General features: G+C 45.1%; 1 protein-coding gene and 1 long non-coding RNA gene across 5 annotated transcripts in view; one reads left to right on the forward strand and one right to left on the reverse strand.

The window, feature by feature from the left end:
• RBCK1 (RANBP2-type and C3HC4-type zinc finger containing 1) overlaps positions 1-23,250 on the forward strand; it is a 38,237-nt gene that overhangs the window by 1,653 nt on the left and 13,334 nt on the right. For 2 of the 4 annotated variants that reach the window (XM_083744424.1, XM_083744425.1), the window contains exons 2-7: positions 6,743-6,823; positions 9,351-9,541; positions 10,352-10,445; positions 13,570-13,768; positions 21,365-21,507; positions 21,611-21,784. In XM_083744424.1, coding sequence (XP_083600550.1) covers positions 6,797-6,823; positions 9,351-9,541; positions 10,352-10,445; positions 13,570-13,768; positions 21,365-21,507; positions 21,611-21,784 — 828 coding nt within the window. In that variant the 5' untranslated portion in view covers positions 6,743-6,796. The remainder of the gene's footprint in view (positions 1-6,742; positions 6,824-9,350; positions 9,542-10,351; positions 10,446-13,569; positions 13,769-21,364; positions 21,508-21,610; positions 21,785-23,250) is intronic. The other 2 variants (XM_083744426.1, XM_083744427.1) reach the window with 1 other exon arrangement.
• LOC310847235 lies at positions 13,698-15,620 on the reverse strand. Its single transcript, XR_014565705.1, has 3 exons — positions 15,065-15,620; positions 14,207-14,427; positions 13,698-13,831 (listed from the first exon to the last, which is right to left on the reverse strand). It is a non-coding gene; the product is annotated as an uncharacterized lncRNA (long non-coding RNA).

Below are 23,250 nucleotides of genomic sequence, written 5' to 3' on the forward strand. Positions count from 1 at the left end.
GGGAATGGGTGATTGGCTGATAGGTGTGGTAAACCTGTTGATGACTGTTAACAACTGCAATTGGTCTTACAGGAAAAAGCAAGGGGTGAGATGGCTAAAAATAGCTATATCATGTATAATGAGATATGAATCCAGTGTCTCTATTCAGACTAGGTCTCTCCATGGTTTTAAGTTTGATAGGTGAAGAAAGGGACCCCTGACCATTAGGTCCATTCGTGACCGACTCTGGGGTTGCGGCGCTCATCTCGCTTTACTGGCCAAGGGAGCCGGCGTACAGCTTCCGGGTCATGTGGCCAGCATGACTAAGCCGCTTCTGGCGAACCAGAGCAGCGCATGGAAACGCCGTTTCCCTTCCCACTGGAGCGGTACCTATTTATCTACTTGCGCTTTGACGTGCTTTCAAACTGCTAGGTGGGCAGGAGCAGGGACCGAGCAATGGGAGCTCAGACCGTCGTGGGGATTTGAATCGCTGACCTTCTGATCGGCAAGTCCTAGGCTCTGTGGTTTAACCCACAGCGCCACCCGCGCCCATTAAGTTTGGTAATAAGTTGCAATTCAGCAACTTCTCTTTCCAGTCTATTTCTGAAATTCTTTTGTAATATGACAGCTACTTTGAAACCTTGTATAGAATGTCCTGGGAGATTGAAGTGTTCTTCTACTGGTTTCTCTGTCTTGTGATTCCTGATATCAGATTTATGTCCATTTACTTTTGGCATAGGGTTTGGCCTGTTGGTCCAATATAGAGACCTGAAGGACACTGTTGGCATTTGATGGCATGCACAATGTTAGAAGATGAGCAATTAAATAGTCCTGAGATGGTATGTTTGATGTTGTTGGGGCCAGTAATGGTGTTGTCCAGGTGTATGTGGCAGCAAAGTTGGCATCTGGGTTTATTGCAGGCTCTGGTACCAGTGCCCATGTTAAGTCTGGTTGTTGTATTATTGTGGGTGAGGAGTTGTTTAAGACTGGGTGGCTGTCTGTAGGCGATGAAAGGTCTTCCTCCCAGAGCTTGAGAAAGAGAACTGTCATTGTCTAGTAGAGGTTGTAGATCTCTGATGATGCGTTGAACTGTTTTAACTTGGGAGCTGTATGTGATTACTAGTGTTGTTGTTGTTTAGTTGTTTAGTCGTGTCCGACTCTTCGGGACCCCTGACCATTAGGCCCATTCGTGACCGACTCTGGGGTTGCGGTGCTCATCTCACTTTACTGGCCAAGGGAGACGGCGTACAGCTTCCGGGTCATGTGGCCAGCAGGACTAAGCCGCTTCTGGTGAACCAGAGCAGTGCACGGAAACGCTGTTTACCTTCCCGCCGGAGCGGTACCTCTTTATCTACTTGCACTTTGACGTGCTTTCAAACTGCTAGGTTGGCAGGAGCAGGGACCGAGCAACGGGAGCTCACCCCGTTGCGGGGATTCGAACCGCCGACCTTCTGATCGGCAAGTCCTAGGCTCTGTGGTTTAACCCACAGTGTCACCCGCATCCCATTTTTATAGTAGAGTCCAAAAAATTTATTTCTGGCATAGATTGGTTCATTGTTAGTTTGATGGTGGGGTGAAGGTCATTGAATGTCTGGTGGAAGGTGTCCAGGGTCTGTTGACCATGTGTCCAGGTAATAAAAATATCGTCAATGTATCACAGGTGTTTGCCTACCCCCCTCACCCCACCCCACCACTTCTCTTGAAGAGGGTCCCTGGACTTGTGCCCTGGAGTCCTTCTCCAATGGGACCAGCACCCAATCCTTTCATTTTAAACAAAAAGCCGTACTCAAGGTGCACCTTGCAGAAAGCGTGCTATCTGACACACACACACACACCCCATGAAGCAAAAGCCAGCTTCTTATGTGTGGCACTACAAAGGGGGTCATTGGAAAAGGATCTGAAAGTAAAAGTTATAATATCTGTGCCCTACGTTATGCAAATCAATGGTGCAACCACATTTGGAATCCTATGAATGGTTCTGGTCGCCTCGTCTCAGAAAGGATATTGTAGAGTTGGAAAAGCTTCAGGCCCAGGCAACGAAGGTGATGGAGCGACTATGAAGCAGCGTTTATAACTGGAGTTGTACGCTGCTTGGATATATTTCCCCCCGAGCAAGAGGCATGCACGTTTCCCAAGCAATCAATAAGTGATTGCATGTGTGAGAGCAGTCAAACTTCAGAGTGCCTCTTATTGCTCAATCAGTAAATACCAGGAACTTCATGGTGTGTATTTCTTTCTGCCAAAGTTTATAAAAGCTTCTGGGTTGGCTAGCGAAGGGCGTTAGGTAATTTGGGTGTGTGTATGTGAAGACAAACATTTGATTTCCCAAGCATTAAAAAAACAAATCTACAAAAGAGCCCAAACAAGTACCGTATTTTTCGCTCTATAAGACGCACCAGACCACAAGACGCACCTAGTTTTTGGAGGAGGAAAACAAGAAAAAAAAAATTCTGAATCTCAGAAGCCAGAACAGCAAGAGGGATCGCTGCACAATGAAAGCAGCGATCCCTCTTGCTGTTCTGGCTTCTGGGATAGCTGTGCAGCCTGCATTCGCTCCATAAGACGCACACACATTTCCCCTTACTTTTTAGGAGGGAAAAAGTGAGTCTTATAGAGCAAAAAATATGGTAATTTAAGGCAAAGCAGAATGGGTGGCAGTGGGCTGTAAAACTGTCAGGTATACAAATTTTGGTTGAATCTGCTTGTGATTTTTTTATCTGTGAAAATGAGCAAAACAGGAAGAGCGAAAGGGCTTCCTTTTTTTAAAGAAAGAAAGAAAGAAAGAAAGAAAGAAAGAAAGAAAGAAAAGAAAAGTGATACAAAAGTTACCAAGTGACATTTTCTTGTATCTGTTTGAGTTCTCTTGGCCAAGGAGTGCTGTGTCAGCATGAGGGTTACACAAAACTCTTCCCAGAGCAGTGGCGACCTGTGTAGCACTCAGGTGCAGTTTATCAGTAGATGTTCAGTGTGTCCTGTTACTTGGGGGAAATTTTGTGTGTGTGTGTATGTGTTGTTTTGGGACTCTTTCATAACCAAGGAATAGTTTCTGCAACTCTTTTTCTCCTCTGCTGCTTGAGGATTTGTTTGCAGGGAGTGGATCACATGACTTATGGCTTGGAGTTGCCAAGGGACCAGGAAAAGAGCAGCTGGCATGTTCATCTGCTCTTATAACAGCAGCAGCAGCTTAATTAGAAAGATTAGCAGGCTAATCTTCACCTGTTATGAACACAATCGCATTCACCTGCTGGTGGTTACATATCCAGTTGCTACTAAGAAAGCGCAGGAGCAGGGCCCAGTGAATAAGTCCCCCCTCCAAGTTTAATAATAATAATAATAATAATTTTTATTTATACCCCGCCCTCCCCAGCCAAGGCCGGGCTCAGGATGGCTAACAAGCAATAATAAAAACAAGTTGAATGAATACAACTTAAAAACAAGATTAAAATACAACATTAAAATATTGAAACATTAAAATATTAAAATGCAGCCTCATCACAGGAGGAGAAAGGAAAAAGGAAAAAGAAAGAGGGGGAGGGAATCAAACTGGCTCCAAGCCAAAGGCCAGGCGGAACAACTCTGTCTTACAGGCCCTGGGGAAAGAAATCAGATCCTGCAGGGCCCTGGTCTCATGAGGCAGAGCGTTCCACCAGGCCGGAGCCAGAGTTGAAAAGGCCCTGGCTCTGGTCGAAGCCAATCTAACTTCCTTAGGGCCCGGGACCTCTAGGGTGTTGCTATTTATGGACCTTGAGGCTCTCTGTGGGGCATACCAGGAGAGGCGGTCCCATAAGTACGAGGGTCCTAGGCCATGATTTTCACAAATTTATAAACAAACAAACAAACATACATACATAAATCATAATCTTATTAAAACTAATCTTATTAACATTTGTAAATGACTTCCTCGTATCCTCCTAGTTGAATTTCAGTAAATGTCATTTTAACGGTTTTCCAAATCCAAATTCTTATATAATTAACTTGATCGCTTAACCTATTTTTTTCATATTCATTCAGCATTAAACATATTAATTCATCATATTACATATTTAAATCCTAAGCCTATCTGGCAATTGCAAGCTTTTTCCAATTAATTTAACTTAACATATTTAACTAAATAGTCATTGAATTTCGTCCATTCTTCCTGATACTCTTCCTCCTTCTGGTCACGGACTCTTCCGGTCAGGCCGGCTAGCGCCGGGTAATCCATCATCTTCATCTGCCATTCTTCCACAGTTAGCACTTCTTGAAATTTACACTTCTTAGCTAGTAAGATTTGCACAGCGGTTGTGGCATACAAAAATAATTTAACATCTTTCTTGGGCAATTCCATACCTGTTATTCCAAGAAGAAAGGCCTCTGGTTTCTTTATAAATGTCTATTTCAACATTTTTTTCAATTCATTATAAATCTTTTCCCAGAAGTCTTTCACCTTGGGGCAGGTCCACCACATGTGATAAAAGGTACTTTCTTTTTCTTTACATTTACAACATAGGTTATCACAGTTATGATAGATCTTTGCTAGTTTAACAGGAGTCAAGTATCATCTACAGTGGTACCTCGCAAGACGAAATTAATTCGTTCCGCGAGTCTTTTCATCTTGCATGTCTTTTCGTCTTGCGAAGCACTGTCAAGTCGCAACTGCACCTCTTCAAGCGGTTTTAAGAAAAAGGAAATAAAATCGCAAGACGTTTTCGTCTTGCGAAGCAAGCCCATAGGGAAATTCGTCTTGCGAAGCAACTCAAAAAACGAAAAACTCTTTCATCTTGCGAGTTTTTCGTCTTCCGAGGCATTCGTCTTGCAAGGTACCACTGTATACATCAGTTTCATTATATTTTCCTTTAACATTGTACATGCAGTAAACTTGACCCCTTTCTTCCACAATCTTTCCCAATCCTCAAACATTATGTCCTACATATCTTGCCCAGTCAGGGCCCAGTGAATAAGTTGGCAACCCACAGAGGGGTTTCCAAATGTCCAAGTCATCCACGAGTGTGCACTTCTGCGCACATAGAGAGGCACATGGGAAAGGGCACAGCCTCAGGCATCTGTTCCTGAAGGTCTAGGATGCTCCCTGGGAATGTAAAAAGGTGAAATGCTTCTCGGAGATGATATATAATGAGTTGAAAAAAATGTTGAAATATACAGAAGCATTTCTATTGGGCATTGGGGGGAGTAGTATAAATAGAAAGGAATGAAAGTTCTTTTTATATGCAATAACAGCAGCAAGAATATTATTGGCCCAAAAATGGAAGCAAGAAGAGTTACCGTCAATTGAAGAATGGAGGATGAAGTTAATGGACTATGCAGAATTAGATAAACTAACAGGAAGGATTCGAAACCGGCAAGACCAGAAATTCACGGAAGACTGGAGTAAATTTACGGACTATTTGAAAAGTAATTGTGAAGAACAGACAACGTTTGTAGGTTTGCAAGAAGTTTTGTGAGGAGTATTATTGGAAGTATTGTAAAAATGGAGAAGGGGGAGGATGATTTGTTAAGAGATGTAAAGGCAATATAAAGTTAAGAAATGCATAAGAAGTGGTTAAAACGGTGGATCATCAGAGGTGCTGATGGAAGTCTAAAAGGATTGTATAAGTGATAAGTTTTGTGGTACATTTTATAATTTATATGTTAAAATTAATAAAAAATATTATAAAAAAAAAGATCTAGGATGCTCCCAAGAAGTAAGGAAGCAGAGAGTCCCACAAGCTCCCAGTTTATTTACTGGGTTGATATTTCACCCTTTTCTCCAAGGAGCTAAAGGTGGTGTTCACGGTTGTCCTTGCACCCACAACAACCCTGTGAGGTCGGTTAGGCGGAGAAGCTGTGACTGGCTTCATGGCTGAGTGGGGATTCGAACCCAGTGTCTCCCAAGTCCTCGTCTGACACACTACCACCACAGCGGTCCTCTGGTGTCTCTGCCTGGGTAGTCCTGTACATATATGCAGCCAGACATCATGCCCAAATCCTCAGCTGGATAGAGCGTGGTGCTTATAATGCCAAGGTTGCAGGTTCAATTCCCTTCTTGCATGGCAGCGGGTTGGACTAGATGACCTCAGGGTCCCCTCCAGTTCTGTGATTCTAGGTAATCCCTTCTTGTTGTGAACAAATGCACAGGTTCTGTCCGGCAAGACCTGCGAAGCCTCAAACGTTTCATTATTTCCTCTTTCTTTTTGAACAGCCTCTGAACTTTGTCGCTCTGTGTGTATAATTTTTATTAGGTTTTCTATTTTACGATTTAAAACGTTCATTCAACAACCTTAAAATATCAATGAATTCCCTTCTTCTCTTTCATGGTTCATTTTGCGTGGCATAAATCCCTGCATATTTTACATAAACTAAACCATTCAGTATTCCATTAACACATCCATCAAAACTTGTTTACACTGTTGAATTTATCTTAGTGCTGCCAGTTTTCAAGTGTACAGTTTCCCCCCACATATTCAGCAAACATTTCCCAGTCTTCTTTAAACGTATGTTCTTCTTGTTCTCTTATAGAATTAGATCCGCAAGCTGGGCATATTCCATCAGTTTTAGTTGCTATTCTTCTTTGGTTGGGACCTCGCTCGTTTTCCATTTTGGGGCTAACAAAACACAGGCCGCAGTAGTGGCATACGTAAATAGCCTTTTTTGACACCTGGGAATTTCCATCTGAATTATCCCCATCAAAAAGGATTTTAGCTTTTTTTTAAAAAAAAGTACTTATATATATAATTTTTTCAATTCATTATAAATTATTTCCCAATACTCTTTTACCCTTTTACAGGTCCACCGCAGATGAAATTTGTGGCTCTGGAGGCGATTGGTGAGAGCAGCCTTTATGGATGAGGCAACTAGAAAAGGTGAGGTTGTGTGTGAGAGAGATCTCTTTTGGGGGCTGCTTTCTCAAGGACCTTGTTGCTGTGGGAATGTTCAGGGTGGCAGGAGAGGATATAGAACATCCTTCCTAACGTGCGCTAGCAAGTTTCTTTATGTAGCGGAGTTTACATTCCCCTTTTACATGCACAGCAGATAGCTGGTTGCAGGCTTGTGTAAGCCTCTCCCTATATATTCCCGGTAAATTCCCTTTAATCCCTCTTAAAACAATAAAGACATGACAATCTTACTCAAAGTCAATAAAAGAAGTTTACTCACATCAGTTCACGGTTGGATCCCTGAAGGCAGACTTGGTTACAAATATCTACATGTGGATCTACCCCAGCAGTTCTCAACCTGTGGGTCCCCAGATGTTGTTGGACTACAACTCCCATCATCCCTGAGCGCTGGCCTTGCTGGCTAGGGATGATGGGAGTTGTAGTCCAACAACACCTGGGGACCCAAGGGTTGAGAACCGCTGATCTAACCCCATATGGGGGAATAATCCCAGTTCTTCTGCCAGCTGAGAAGTTAGCAGGACCATTCCTAGCTAAGAAGCTGCTCAAACGACGAAGGAAGTGAAAAAGAGAGAGTGTGTTGCGTGCCTTGTCCTTTTGTTACCTGGACAGGTAAGGTTACGCCCACCTACTAGTCACATGCAAAAGGAAGGCTGCTCCAGCCAGGAGGAAACAGGAAGTTTTCGACTGGCTGGACCAAACATTCCCCTGCATGTCCACTCTAGGAAAACAAGGAATGTTATACTTGACTGCTCCCAGTGGATTACGTCCCACAATTGTCTCCTTTTACAACAGAATAAGAGGCACCCTCAGCCCTTCTTCCATGTTAGGGCACAGCCTGCAATCCTACTGCAATGAATGGGAACTGCAGCCCTGCCTGGCTTGACCCAACTAGGCTTAGAGTCATAGAATTGTAGAGCTGGAGGGGAACCCAAAGGTCATCTGGCCCAACCCCGCCCCCTGCAGGGCAAGAATCCCAAGCAAATCTTTGCAAATGCAGGTGCCCACCAGGAGAGTAGGAAAGGGCAACCTCCAGCATCTCTAGTAAAGTTGCGAATGCGCTGCCTGAAACCCTGGAGAGCAGCTGCCAGCCAGTGTAGACATTACTGAGATACATGTAAGTATTGCAGAACAACAGGCAAAAGAGGAATGAAGTCCAGTTTACATCCATCGCTAGCGCACTATTTTTGCAACAATTTGTTTGTTTCATAAAACTTGCATGCCGCTCGGTTGTAGAAAAAAAAAACCCTCAAAGCAGCTTACCAAAAGATAAAACGATCAAGAAAAATTTACAGCAGTAGGTTGTAAACAGGTTAAGTGACATATTGCAAAATACGTATACGTATTCCAGGGACTGATATTATGATTATTTTATTATTATGCTGTGTATTCTGTTTTTATGACTATGCTGAGTCTCCCGAACACCGAAAACCCAGAAGTAAGTGTTCGGTTTTCGAATATTTTCCGGGAGCCGAATGTCCGATGCAGTTGTCAGCTATCGTTTCCAGGGTGCCTGCGCCAATTGGAAGCCACGCCTTGGTTTTTGAACGTTTCGGAAGTCGAACGGACTTCTGGAACAGATCACGTTCGAGAACCAAGGTACCACTGTATGTTCTCCATGTTGTACACTGCCCTGAGATCTTTGGATAAAGGCAGCATCTAAATTGGATAAATCATTTTGCACATGCGCGCACATAAATGCGCACCAACCCCTGCCAAAACAGCAGTTGCTCCCCATCTGGAGAGCCCCTTCCTGTCATTTTGCAAATTGTCCTTGACACCTCACTAGCGGAGAAGCCACGAACTCACCAATTCATTAAATCTCCGTTGCAATTTGCAACACCCCCTGGCTTCTGCGGGCGAGTTTGCCGCCACGACTTAGAATCATAGAATCATAGAATAGAATCGTAGAATTGGAAGAGACCACAAGGGCCATCGAGTCCAACCCCCTGCCAAGCAGGAAACACCATCAGAGCACTCCTGACATATGGTTGTCAAGCCTCTGCTTGAAGACCTCCAAAGAAGGAGACTCCACCACACTCCTTGGCAGCAAATTCCACTGTCAAACAGCTCTTACTGTCAGGAAGTTCTTCCTAATGTTTAGGTGGAATCTTCTTTCTTGTAGTTTGGATCCATTGCTCCGTGTCCGCTTCTCTGGAGCAGCAGAAAACAACCTTTCTCCCTCCTCTGTGTGACATCCTTTTCTATATTTGAACAGGGCTATCATATCACCCCTTAACCTCCTCTTCTCCAGGCTAAACATGCCCAGCTCCCTTAGCCGTTCCTCATAAGGCATCGTTTCCAGGCCTTTGACCATTTTGGTTGCCCTCCTCTGGACACGTTCCAGTTTGTCATTGTCCTTCTTGAACTGTGGTGCCCAGAACTGGACACAGTACTCCAGGTGAGGTCTGACCAGAGCAGAATACAGTGGCACTATTACTTCCCTTGATCTAGATGCTATACTCCTATTGATGCATCCCAGAATTGCATTGGCTTTTTTAGCTGCCGCGTCACACTTCGGCCTACCCAACCCGTTTCTCGTTCTCAGTGGAACAGCAGGCCCTGAAGCTGGCGGAAGCCATCAGCGGAGGGGACGAGGAGGCAGCCCAGGAGTGTGCCGCCTGGCTGGCCCAGCGCCGTGCCCCCGTCGTGGTGCAGCTACAGCAGGACGCCTACCCCACGCAAGACATCAGGTGACGAATTACGCCGCGAAAAGGCCAGCGAATAACTGAGAGCAATTGTCAACGGGTAGAGACGGCAGTTCCATAGAGCAGGGGCAGGGGGATGCTTTTGGGGGGGCCGGATTCACTTCCGGGCAGCCTTCCAGGGGCCGAATGGTGGGCAGCGATGGCAGCGAAAGTGGGCAGAGCAACAGATGTAGATTTTCACCTTTGTACACTCCTCTTAGGCACGCGGGTGGCGCTGTGGGTTAAACCACAGAGCCTAGGGCTTGCCGATCAGAAGGTCGGCGGTTCGAATCCCCGCCACAGGGTGAGCTCCCTTTGCTCGGTCCCTGCTCCTGCCAACCTAGCAGTTTAAAAGCACGTCAAAGTGCAAGTAGACAAATAGGTACCGCTCTGGCGGGAAGGTAAACGCATTTCCGTGCGCTGCTCTGGTTTGCCAGAAGCAGCTTAGTCCTGCTGGCCACATGACCCGGAAGCTGTATGCCGGCTCCCTCAGCCAATAAAGCGAGATGAGCGCCGCAATCCCAGAGTCGGCCATGACTGGACCTAATGGTCAGGGGTCCCTTTACCTTTTTGCACTCCTCTAGTTTCTACACACCCTTGCAAACCCTTCATTCTGTATCCATCTGGGAAGGGGGTGTGGCCTATGAAAGGTATTGAGGGCCTGATAAAGAGGGCTGGAGGGCCAGAGCTTCCACACTCCTGCCATAGCAAAAAGCAGCATGGTTGTCTCTGGAGTTAAAAAGGTTTCTGAAAGGAGGAGTGGGCAGACACAATTCGGGGACAGGGAATAATAGATCGTTTCCTTTCTTCTCCCAGGCTGTGGGTGGGCGTGGAAGATGCCCAGATGAGCACCGTCCCCATTTACCTGAAAGTCCAGCCTTGCATGACGTTGGCATCCCTCAAGGACATGGTAATGGGCTGATAAGGCCAAGGCTGCAGGTTTGAATCCCGCATGGGACACCCTGCAATGTTTATGTGACGACTATGACAAACATTGGATATCACCTGTATAATAAAATATTGGCTAACTGAAGGAGCTGCTTAAACTTTCGGACTACAGTGGTGCCCCGCAAGACGAACGCCTCACAAGACGAAAAACCCGCTAGACGAAAGGGTTTTCCGTTTTAGAGGCGCTTCGCAAAACGAATTTCCCTATGGGCTTGCTTCGCAAGAAGAAAGCCCATAGGGAAATCTCCGGGGACCTCTTTTAAATGCTAGCGGTGGGGAGCAAAGCCTTCCCCCCCCCCTCCGGCCTTCAGAAGAGGTCCAGGAAGGCCGGCGGGGGCCGAAAGGCTTTGCTCCCCACCGCCAGCATTTTAAAAGCAGTCCGGGATAGCAGGGAAGCGCTTCCCGCTATCCCGGATGGCTTTTGAAGGCAGGTGGGCGGGGGGCAAAAGTCTTTGCTCCCCCCCGCCTGCCTTCAAAAGCCGTCCGGAGGCTTTTAAATCGCCCCGGGACTGTCCTGCTCTGCGTTTCTCCGCTCTCCCGGGAAGGCAGGCGGGGGGGAAGCAAAGACTTTTGCCCCCCACCGGCCTTCAGAAGAGGTCGGGGAACAGACTGTCCCCAAACCTGGTCTGAAGGCGGTTTCCATAGGAACGCATTAATTGATTTTTAATGCATTCCTATGGGAAACCGTGCTTTGCAAGACGAAAAACTCGCAAGACGAAAAGACTTGCGGAACGAATTAATTTCGTCTTGCGAGGCACCACTGTAGTCGGAAGCATGGAAAACAACAGCACTGTTTTTGTTGAGCAGAAATGCAAGCTTTTAAAATTTATTTATAATTTTTGTTAAATTTTGTTTTACAATTTAAAATACTCATTTTTACATCCCTAAGATATCAGCGGCTTCCCTTTTTCTCTTTCCATGGTTCATTTTACATATCTTACATCCCTGCATATTTTACAGAAACCATCCCATTCAGTATTCCATTATTACATCCATCTAAACTTATTTACACTGTTGAATTGATCTAAATGTTGCCAGCGTTTTCAGCTATAGTTATTTCCCATGTACAGTGGAACCTCGGGTTACGTACCGTCTTCCTTACGCATGCTTCAGGTTACAAGCTCTGCTAACCCAGAAGTAGATGCTCCTGGTTGCGAACTTTGCACTGGAATGCAAGTGGAAGTTGCGCGCCAGTGGTGCGGCACCAACGGGAGGTGCCATTAGAGAAAGCGCGCCTCATGTTAAGAACGGTTTCGGGTTACAAACGGACCTCCGGAACGAATTACAGTGGTGTCTCAGGTTAAGCACCACTTTAGCTAATGGGGCCTCCTGCTGCTGCTGCGCCGCCGGAGCGCGATTTCTGTTCTCATCCTGAAGCAAAGTTCTTAACCCAAGGTACTCTTTCTGGGTTAGTGGAGTCTGTAACCTGAAGCGTATGTAACTTGAAGCGTATGTAACCCGAGGTACCACTGTAAGTTCATAACCGGAGGTACCACTGTATTCAATAAATTTTTCCAATCTTCTCTGAACGTATGTTCTTCTTCTTCTCTTATTCTATATGTTAAGTCTGCAAGCTGCACATATTCCGTCAACTTAAGTTGCCATTCTTCTTTCGCTGGGACCTCACTCGTTTTCCATTTTGGGGCTAACAAAAAACGGGCTGCAGTAGTGGCATACGTAAATAACCTTTTTTGACACCTGGGAATTTCATTCTGAATTATCCCCAACAGAAAGGTCTCCGGTTTGGGGTCGGGGAGTACTTTTGAACATTTTTTTCAATTCATTATGAATCATTTTCCAATACAGTGGTACCTCTGGTTGTGAATGGGATCCGTTCTGGAGCCCCGTTTGCAACATGAGTAGAACGCAACCCGCGTCTGCGGAGGTCACGATTTGTCACTTCTGCGCATGCGTGTGACATCATTTTGAGCGTCTGTGCATGCGCGAGCGACAAAACCCAGAAGTAACCCTTTCTGGTACTTCCGGGTTGCCGCAGGACGCAGCCTGAAAAGACGTAACCTCAACCGAACATATTAAAGAGGTATGACTGTACTCTTTTACAAGTCCACCACCTATGAAAGAACGTTCCCTCTGCCTCTTTGCATCTCCAGCACTTAATTCTGTCTTGTACATCTTAGCAAGTCTACTCGGAGTTAAATGCCATCTGTAAATCACTTTCCAGTAATTCAAAGGAAGCTTTTGAGTAGTCCTCATCGGGTATACTTTTTCTTTTTTAAAAAATAATAATAATTTTTTATTAGTTTTTTTAAAATAGCATTTTCAACAGTAATTAAACATACAGTGGTGCCTCGCAAGACGAAAATAATCCGTTCCGCAAGTCTCTTTGTCTTGCGGTTTTTTTGTCTTGCGAAGCATTCCTATTAGCGGCTTAGTGGATTAGCGCTATTAGCGGCTATTAGCGGCTTAGCGGCTATTAGCGGCTATTAGCGGCTTAGAAAAGGGGGGGGGTAAAGCAAAAAAAGCCGATAGGGAAATTCGTCTTGCAAAGCGCCTCGAAAAACGGAAAACCCTTTTGTCTAGCGGGTTTTTCGTCTTGCGAGGCATTCGTCTTGCGGGGCACCACTGTACTTTTACATCTTATACAGTTTTTTTTGACTTCCATCAATCACATCTGAAAATTTTCCAATCTATCACTTAATACACATTTCTTACTTTCACTATTACATTTAAATCTCATAACTATTCTTTCTCTACTTTGCAATTTTTCATGTATTACTCCTTAGAACACTTCTTGTAGTCCTACTAGCGTAATTTGTTGATTACAGTTGCTCTTCAAATAGCTCGTATATTTCTTCCAATCTTCTGTGAATCTCTGGTCCCGTGGGTTTCGAATCCTTCCTGTCATTTTATCTAATTCTGCATAGTCCATTAATTTTGTCTGCCATTCTTCTTTCGTCGGAATTTCTTCTTGCTTCCATTTCTGGGCTAACAATACTCTTGCTGGGTATATTTTTCCATTTGGTTTAGCCCACCTAGCTGCTCCAGACAAACCGTTTGTGACTTCCTTGATTTCTGAGGCTTTGGGGCTCTGAAATTGTCTCTTCTTCCTCTCTCACCTGGCCCAGGTGTTCCTCCACTACGGCTTTCCCCCCAGCATCCAGAAATGGGTGATGGGGCAGAGGCTTCCACGAGACCACGAGACTCTTCACTACCACGGCATCCAAAAGGACGGCGACGCAGTTTACCTATATCTTCTCTCCGCCAGGGCAGCCAAGCTGAGCAAAGACGCCTTGCAGCGGGACCATGAGCGCAGGCAGCTGGAAGGTGAGCGATCAGTGCGGAGAGCCTCACCCTCCTGCAAGCGTGACGGGCGATGCTGGGCTGGGGCTCCTGTGTTAGGTTTTTGTTTACACCACTGTGCAGTTTTTGGAGTCACAAGACTCTGTTTACATTCCAGACTGTTGGAAGTCTCACGAGAGACGGATGTTGATGTTACTAGTTTCCTGTTTCTTTGTCCCAGTTGTTCACTGACTCTCACAGAGAGCAGATGCATATTCTTTTCTGTAGTTAGAAATAAAGTAGCGATGTAGCTCATATTTCTCAGCTCCTTCTGCTGTTTGTATACTCCGCGTAATGAGGGAACGTGCCTGAAGCCTCATTAAAGGCTTAGGTCGTTAATCACCATCAGAGGAGAGCCTCGATGGATTCCGAAGTACGACGTGGGGGAGAGCTGATTCAGCTCGGTCGTACGCAACCTCTGACATCCTGCTAGGAGGAGGTGGCACCCTAGAAGGTGCCAGATACGGAACAGGTTCACGTGGAAGATGGAGCCAGCTTGTTTTCTGCTGCTCCAGAGAGTAGGACCCAAACCAGTGGAGTCAAACATCAAGAGAGTCTGACTGAAGACTTTTCTGACAGCAAAGCGACCTGCGCCAGGACTTGGTCCTGCCAGCAGGGTGGCAAAGAGACATGCCATCATTGCCCTTCCAGACATTTGTCCTTTGCTGCTGTGAGCCTCCTCTGGTGTAAGGATATACGAGGCCCCTGTGTGTCCTCTAGCCTGGTGAGAGGAACCCTTAAATGCATTGGAACGAAGCACCAGAAATTTATTGCTGCTTAATTCTTGTTTTGCTTTGTGTTTATGTACTCAAGCCTGGGTAGCGCTGTGGTCTAAACCACTGAGCCTAGGGCTTGCTGATCAGAAGATCGGCGGTTCGAATCCCCACGACGGGGTGAGCTCCCATTGCTCGGTCCCTGCTCCTCCCAACCTAGCAGTTCAAAAGCATATCAAAGTGCAAGTAGATAAATAGGTACCACTCCAGCGGGAAGGTAAATGGCATTTCCGTGTGCTGCTCTGGTTTGCGAGAAGCGGCTTAGTCATGCTGGCCACATGACCTGGAAAAATTGTCTGCAGACAAACGTCGGCTCCCTTGGCCAGTAAAACGAGATGAGCGCCGCAACCCCAGAGTTGTTCGCGATGGGACTTAATTGTCAGGGGTCCCTTTACCTTTACCTTTACTTTTTACTCAAGCCTAGGTTGTTGTGGGCTTTTGGGGGGAACATTGAATTTATTTTGTGTTTGCCATAGTTGTTGACTGTTGTCTTTTTTTTATAATTTACTAACAAGCTTGGTATTTTGTAAAGCTTTGTATTGTGATGTTTTGAAATACAGTGGTACCTCAGGTTAAGTACTTAATTCGTTCCAGAGGTCTGTTCTTAACCTGAAACTGTTCTAAACCTGAAGCACCACTTTAGCTAATGGGGCCTCCCGCTGCCGCTGTGCCGCCGGAGCACGATTTCTGTTCTCATCCTGAAGCAAAGTTCTTAACCTGAGGTACTATTTCTGGGTTAGCAGAGTCTGTCACCTGAAGTGTATGTAACCCGAAGTACCCCTGTATTGCTGTAAGCTGGTTTTGGGTGCAGCTCAGAAGCGGCATATAAGTAAATCACTCAATCGGTCAAAGCTGATCCAGACTGGTTTTGGTCCTGATTTTCTGGCGATGTGCTGGTCCACACAGCTGAGCAAGACCCATGCGCGACTTTCTTCTTTGCGTAGCTGACTTCCCAAGGGGAGGAATGCCTCTTCCAGGGCAAGAAGGCAGCTGCTTCGAGTTTCTTTCAGACCTGCCAACCTGGCCCCCTCCGAACTACCTGCCCTCAGCCCAGCCAGCGCACCTGCCAGGAAGGCAGTGTTGGTTTCTGCTTCCTTCACTGAGCAGCGAAAGTGCTTGTCACAAGACAATGTTTACATTCCACAGTCAAGTGCTGTTGGGTTTTCTCACGGGACAGGAGACTGGATGTGACGTACACTGGTTTCCTGTTTTTCACTGTTCTTTGCAGTTCAGTGTTGATTCTCTCCGTGCTTTAGAGGAGAGAGGATGCCTTTCTCTGCTCCGGCAGAGGGAAAATGTTTTTCTGTAAATTACCAGTTTTGAAGTGTAAATAAAGTAATATAGAGCATGTTGGCACGTACTTTTCATCATTCCGCTGTGCACTGGACACTGCTTATCCCCAAACATTTGGTTCCGGGCCCAGAAAAACGCAGTGTTTTGACAATGGACTCCAGAAGTCGGGCTCCTGGCAAAGGAACAAAGGAGCAAAGAATTGGAGTGCCGGCAAAGGATCGGAATGCAGAGGGCCGGATCGGACGATATCTCTGCACGTCAAGATGATTTGATGAGGTATGTGCTACAGCTCCGGGCAGCCTGCCAGCTTCTAATTAATGGCTTTATGGCTGGACTTTGAACTTTTATAGCCGGTTTTGCCGTGGCACAGGCAAAAGGCTAGAAGGATAAATTTTTCCTATGCTGGGGGAAATCGAAAGTAAAGCAGCTGCAGCAGTGTCGCAGCATGAATTTAAGACAGCAGAGAGAACTTTCACTTTTGAACTTGCCTTTGGAATGCGGTTTGAAGCAGCTGCAGATAAGCAAAGCAGTTAAGCAGAAAGGCACAGGTTCACAAAGCAGAGGCTGTTTTTGAATTTGCTTTTGGATTGAAGCAGCTGTAAACAGACACAGCTTGTATGAAGCAGCCTGATTTAAAGCAGCAGAGATGATGCAGAAGGCTAATGCCAGAGTCATGATGGCTAGCTGCAGAAGGCTGGATGAGGCAAGTGGGGGATTTGATACCACTGATCAGCCAAATGCTCAACTCACAGTAGCCAGTGATACTGCCATGATTCTGAATGGAGCAGACCGCCAGGGTGATAGCTGCATGGGCAAGGGGGAGACTTCACAGACGTCATCCCATAGTGCAGTGGAACCACCAGATGGCGCCAAAGCTTTGAAGGCAGTGAAATGCTACACGTGTGGACGTCTAGGCCATATGAAGAGGGAATGCAGATATCCCAGGGCCAAGACAGAGCAGCGCAGCGAAAGCTCATCGCGTGGAAAAGGCCGAGGCAAAGGCAAAGGTCCGGTGTCCAGGACAACGCAGCACAAGGCAATGGTCTCACGCTTCACTCCAAAGGTTGCAGAGGTCCAGAAGACGTCTAGATCTTTCTTCGTTGTTGATTCAGCGGCGACCCATCACATGTGCAACGATAAGCGACTGTTCGTGTCTTTTACACCGCAGGAAGGTGCGATTCACCAGGCGGATGACCACACAATTCCCAGTAAAGGCTACGGAACTGTTGTTCTTCACAGTTTGGACTTATCAATACAGGATGTGCTTTATGTGCCAGATGCCAAGCATAATCTGCTCAGCGTTGGACAGCTGAATGAGCGGAAAATTGACGTTTCCTTTAAGAACAAAAGGTGCATCATCACAAAGAAAAATGATTATGTATTGCATGCTGAATATGTTGATCGTTTGTATGTTTTGTATTTTGATGATGTTGTGCAGGATGACACTTGTTGCATTGCAGGTTCTAACAAAAGTTTGCATGCAGAATGTATTCATGATTTTCATCGAAAATTTGGTCATTTGCATTTTGAGGCAGTATCTAAAATGCCTGCCTTGGTTGAAGGTATGACTATTAAACCCTGCAGGTACCACATGAAGTGCAAGGCATGCGCAGCAAACAAGGTAAAAATGGCTGCGAAAGGTAAGGTGTCTAGTAGGCAAGCTACAGAACCATACCAGGTTGTTCATGCTGATTTGGTTGGACCACTAGCGCCCTCTTTGGGTGGAAACAGGTACTTCATGGTTCTCATTGATGCATTTTCCAGGTATATTTATGTGTACAATCTCAAGCAGAAATCAGAGGCTTTTCCTAGGTTCAAGGAATTCTGTGCTTGGTTGGGAAATGTGCATGGTAAGAAGGTAAAGACTCTTTTCAGTGATCGCGGGGGAGAATTCACTTCTCAGCAGTTTGAAGCTTTTCTGACTGAGAAAGGAATTCAACACGATTTGTCTAGTCCTCGCTCGCCATGGCAGAATGGATTTGCGGAACGAGCAAATCAGACATTGCTTCAAGGGTTAAAAACCTTGCTGCATGATGCCAATCTTCCAGAGAGTTATTGGGCCGAAGCTCTCTCATGTTTCACTTACAGTTATAATCGCAGGTTATCTTCAGCGATTGGTTGTACCCCCTATGAGAAGATGTTTGGCAAGAAGCCATACATCAAACACATGAAAATTTTTGGTTCTGACATGTGGGTTCACTCACCACAAAGCTCCAAGTTAGACAAGCGTGGATTGCATGGTATCTTTCTAGGTTATCAGAAAGGGTCTTACAGAATAATGATGACTGACTCTAAGGAAATTAAGCTCACAAGAAGTGTTGAGTACAATGCCAAGTGGGGGGAGAATGTGGGAATTTTCCAATGTTATCCTGATGACAGTGATGAAACTGAGGATAGTCAAAAGCAACCGCAACAACCCACACCCACTGATGAAGGTTCTGATTCTGAGTCTGAAACTGAATCGGGTGATTCAGAGGATTTCAAGAGTGCGAAAGCCTCTATGCGACCCTCTGAAAGCTCTGATCAAGAATTGGAGGAACCATTGTTCACAATAGGTCACTTTTCTCCTAAGAAGGAAGAGGAGAGTATTGAAGACTTAAGGCTAATTCGTAGGTCACAGAGAGCGACAAAAGGCAGACCTCCAAAGAGATTTGCTGATGAGTTTGCTAAGATAGCAGTAACAGCTGTTAAAAGCTCCAAGAAGGTGTTTGAACCTTCAAGTTTCCAAGAAATCCAGGATTTGGATTCAAAGGAAGCTGAGCCATGGTTAAATGCCATGAAGGCTGAGCTTGATTCCTTGGAAAGGAACAAAACATGGGACCTTGTTCCAGTAGTTCCAGGAATGAAACTGCTTGGAAGCAAATGGGTCTTCAAAGCGAAGACTGATCAAAATGGCAAGATAGTCAGACACAAAGCCAGATTGGTAGCCAGAGGTTTTGCACAGGTACCAGGTGAAGACTATCACGAGACCTACTCACCCACCGTGAGGTATGAGAGCATTAGGCTTATGCTCAAGCTAGCTGCAGAAGAGAATCTACACATTAGTCACCATGATGTGAATACAGCTTTTCTGTACGGATCTCTAGATGAATCACTTTATATGCTTCCACCTGATGGCGTACAGGTAAAACAGGGATTTGTTTGTGCTCTGAAGAAGTCCCTTTATGGTCTCAAACAAAGTGCACGGTGTTGGCACACAAAACTCACTGAAGTATTGTTTTCTCTAGGTTTTAAGCAAGGGAAAGCTGATCCATGTGTATTTGTCAAAGAGGAGGGGCAAAAGAAACTGTATTGTTTGTTTTATGTTGATGATCTTTTATTCTTTTGGAAGGATGTCACAATGTACAATAATGCCCTAGCTCAATTGAAAGAGCACTTTGACATGAAAGATCTTGGTGAGGTAAACAACTACCTATCTCTGGAAATAGAGAGAGATCAAGATGGTAACATTCTAGTACACCAGTCACGTAAAATTGCTGATGTGTTAAGCAAACTAAACCTGATGGATGCTAACCCTGTGGACACACCGATGACAACAGGTTATCAGGTAGATGACACTGGAGAAGCATTTTCTGATACTACACTGTACAGAAGTGTGCTAGGCAAGCTAAACTTCATTGCCAGATGTTCAAGACCTGACATTGCTGTTAGCTGTAATTTGCTAAGCAGACAAGTCAACAATCCTACTGTTAAGGATTGGAAAGCTCTGAAACGCATAGCGCGGTATTTGAAAGGCACTATGCATTACAGACTGAGATTTAACAATCAAAAGTCTGGTGGTCTTGAGATATTTGCAGATGCAAGTTTTGGAAGTGACACTACAGACAGGAAAAGTACGTCTGGAGTTTGCTGTAAGTACAATCAGGGTCTATTTGATTGGTCATGCAAGAAGCAAACAACAGTTAGCTTAAGTACTTGTGAAGCTGAACTGAATGCACTGTCTTATTCACTTAAGGATTGTGAATGGTTGTTACAATTGTGCAAAGACATGAAAATTCCTGTCAAATGTCCAATCCAGGTTTACCAGGACAACAAAGCATGTTTGGCTTTGCTGAATTCTGAAGGTTGTAAGCAAAGCACGAAGCACTTGCAATTAAAGTTGCAACATGCTAGGGAACGTATTCAAAAGGGACTCGTAACGGTGTCCTATATGCCAGGTAATGAAATTCCTGCTGATGTATTGTCCAAGATTGTATCAAGGGATCAACACTGTACCTATGTGCAGAAGTTGGGTTTGTACTGATATTGTACGAACACGCTGCCCAGTGATGTTCACAGAAAGGGGGAGGATGTTGGTTTCTGCTTCCTTCACTGAGCAGCGAAAGTGCTTGTCACAAGACAATGTTTACATTCCACAGTCAAGTGCTGTTGGGTTTTCTCACGGGACAGGAGACTGGATGTGACGTACACTGGTTTCCTGTTTTTCACTGTTCTTTGCAGTTCAGTGTTGATTCTCTCCGTGCTTTAGAGGAGAGAGGATGCCTTTCTCTGCTCCGGCAGAGGGAAAATGTTTTTCTGTAAATTACCAGTTTTGAAGTGTAAATAAAGTAATATAGAGCATGTTGGCACGTACTTTTCATCATTCCGCTGTGCACTGGACACTGCTTATCTCCAACAGGCAGCCCCAGACACCCAAAGTTTGCTCCCAGACCCACCAGGAAGGATCTCCCTGAAAATCATTTTCTTCCCCCCCCCTTTTTTTAAATTTTACTTAATTTTAATTAGCAAAGGTCTATCATACAGGTGATAACTTATGTTGGAAATGCAAAGAAAAGGAGGGTACCTTTTTCCATATGTGGTGGGCGTGTCCTAAGGTGAAAGACTTCTGGGGGAAAATTTATAATGAGTTGAAAAAGATGGTGAAATATACTTTTATTAAAAAACCAGAAGCCTTTCTACTTGGAATAACAGGTTTCGAATCACCCAAGAAAGATGTTAGATTGTTTTTGTATGCCACAAATGCAGCAAGAATCTTGTTAGCTAAATACTGGAAATTACAAGAAATACCAACAGCGGAGGAATTACAAATGAAGATGATGGATTTTCTGGAGCTGGCCGACCTGACCAGTAGAATCCACGAACAGGAGGAGGAGGAATACCAAGAAGAATGGAAGAAATTTAAGGACTATTTAGCAAAATATTCTAAGATAACATAAGTAGTATCATTTGTGAGTACCAAATTGGCTTAAATGTTTCAAATTTAATAATACCATGGATACAAGTGAATAGGATAAGAAAGATGTTAATTGACCAAGGCAAATTGATTGGAAATTAGTCTTGGAAAACTGCTACAATGAGATATATGAAAACACAGCTAGAGGGATTCAAGGAAGTCATTTAACAATGGTAATAAAAATACGATTATAATAGTTAGGATAAATGTTTGTATGTTTGTTTGTTTTTTATATAGTAATGTTTTTTCTTTTTTGTTGTTTATGTTTGTAAGAAATTTGGAAAACCAATAAAAAATTTTGGAAAAAGAAAAGAAAATAATTTCCTTTTCCTTTTGGTCTAGAGCTAGGCATTCGAGAGGGTGTGCTGGTGCCACGGGGGACGTCAGAAGCGGCAGCCTCGACGCCAGCGGACCCCTCGGGTGCCCCGAACCTCCAAGAGGAGAAGAGGGGCACTGCGTCACCTCTGCCCGCCGTGCCCCCACCGGTAATGGATTGCGAGGGGGCGGGCAACGCAGGTAGAGATGCTGTTTTTCCTCTGTGATGCTTCCATCCGCCTCCTTTTCTTTCCTGCGCGGGGTGCTACCTAGGTCGGCTGGGAATGCCCAACTTGCACCTTTGTCAACAAGCCCACCAGGCCCGGCTGCGAGATGTGCTGCGCTGAGCGCCCCAAGGGATACATCCTGCCGGAAGGGTACCAGCCGGACATGGAGGAGCTGCAGCGGTTGCAGAAGGAAGAGGAAGCCACGCGGCAGTATGAGCAGGTGACTGGCTGTTGGGAGGGCGAGGCAGCCAGGAGTGACCATGTAGATCTGTGTGTGTGTGTGTGTGTGTGTGTGTGTGTGTGCTTTGAACCTTTTAACTTACTTATTTACCTGTTGCTTTCGTCTCCCACCTTCATCTCTTGAGGTGCCTCAAGGTTCTTTTTTTTAAATATTTTTTTTATTAAGTAATTCAACAAAACATATTACAATGGTTCCTTGGGTTACATACGCTTCAGATTACATACGCTTCAGGTTACAGACTCCGCTAACCCAGAAATAGTACCTCGGGTTAAGAACTTTGCTTCAGGATGAGAACAGAAATAGTGCTCCGGCGGTGCGGCACCAGTGGGAGGCCCCATTAGCTAAAGTGGTGCTTCAGGTTAAGAACAGTTTCAGGTTAAGAACGGACCTCCGGAACGAATTAAGTACTTAACCCGAGGTACCACTGTATCTTAAAACATATCATCCTTAATTTCACCCTCATTTCCCCCCTCCCCCTCCCTCCCCGCCCCCGCCCAACTTCCCTCAGTTCCGATCTCTGATTCTCTATAGATGCTATTCTCTGCATGTTACAGGATTGTTAAGGTAAAGGGACCCCTGACCATTAGGTCCAGTCGAGACCGATTCGAACCCTGGTCTCTCCCAGGCTCTGGCCTGACTCTCTAACAACTACAGTACATTGCTCTCTCCAGCCTCAAGGGCCACATTCTCTTCCAGGCAACCTCCCACGAGCCACATGTTGGTTTTGTGCTCATTTTCTTATGAATACTTTGCATAAACCCTTTAGAAATTTATGCACTAGTGGCCTATAAATGGGAGATGGCCACCTCTTGTCCACAAGCCAGCTGTGGTTCTTGGTGCAAAAGGAAGCCGCCTTAATATTTCTTATTAATGGCAGAAAATTAGCTTTATTTTTCATTTTGTTTTTCAAAATATTTTTTATTAACAATTTCAACAAAACAAAATTTCAAAACATGATCATATTCATTGTTTCCCCCCACCAACCATCAAACTCTCCGCTCCAGAGACTACCCTCAGCCCCTCTCTCTGATTTCTCAGCACATATTATTCTCTGCATGAATAAACATACACAAATTTATTCGTTGATAACATGATAGAAAATGTAAGGATATGTACTAGTTTATAACATACAGAAAATTAGCTTTATATCTGCCTGCAGACTGTCTCGCCAGAGTGGTACATGCTCTGGTTATCTCACGCTTGGACTACTGCAATGCGCTCTATGTGGGGATACCTTTGAAGGTGACCCGGAAACTACAACTAATCCAGAATGCGGCAGCCAGACTGGTAACTGGGAGCGGCCGCCGAGACCACATAACACTGGTCTTGAAAGACCTACATTGTCTCCCAGTATGTTTCCGAGCACAATTCAAAGTGTTGGTGCTGACCTTGAAAGCCCTAAACAGCCTCGGTCCAGTATATCTGAAGGAGCGTCTCCTCCCCCA

This window comes from Podarcis gaigeae (assembly GCF_964106915.1).
Source record: "Podarcis gaigeae genome assembly, chromosome: 6".
Taxonomy (NCBI): Eukaryota; Metazoa; Chordata; class Lepidosauria; order Squamata; family Lacertidae; genus Podarcis; species Podarcis gaigeae.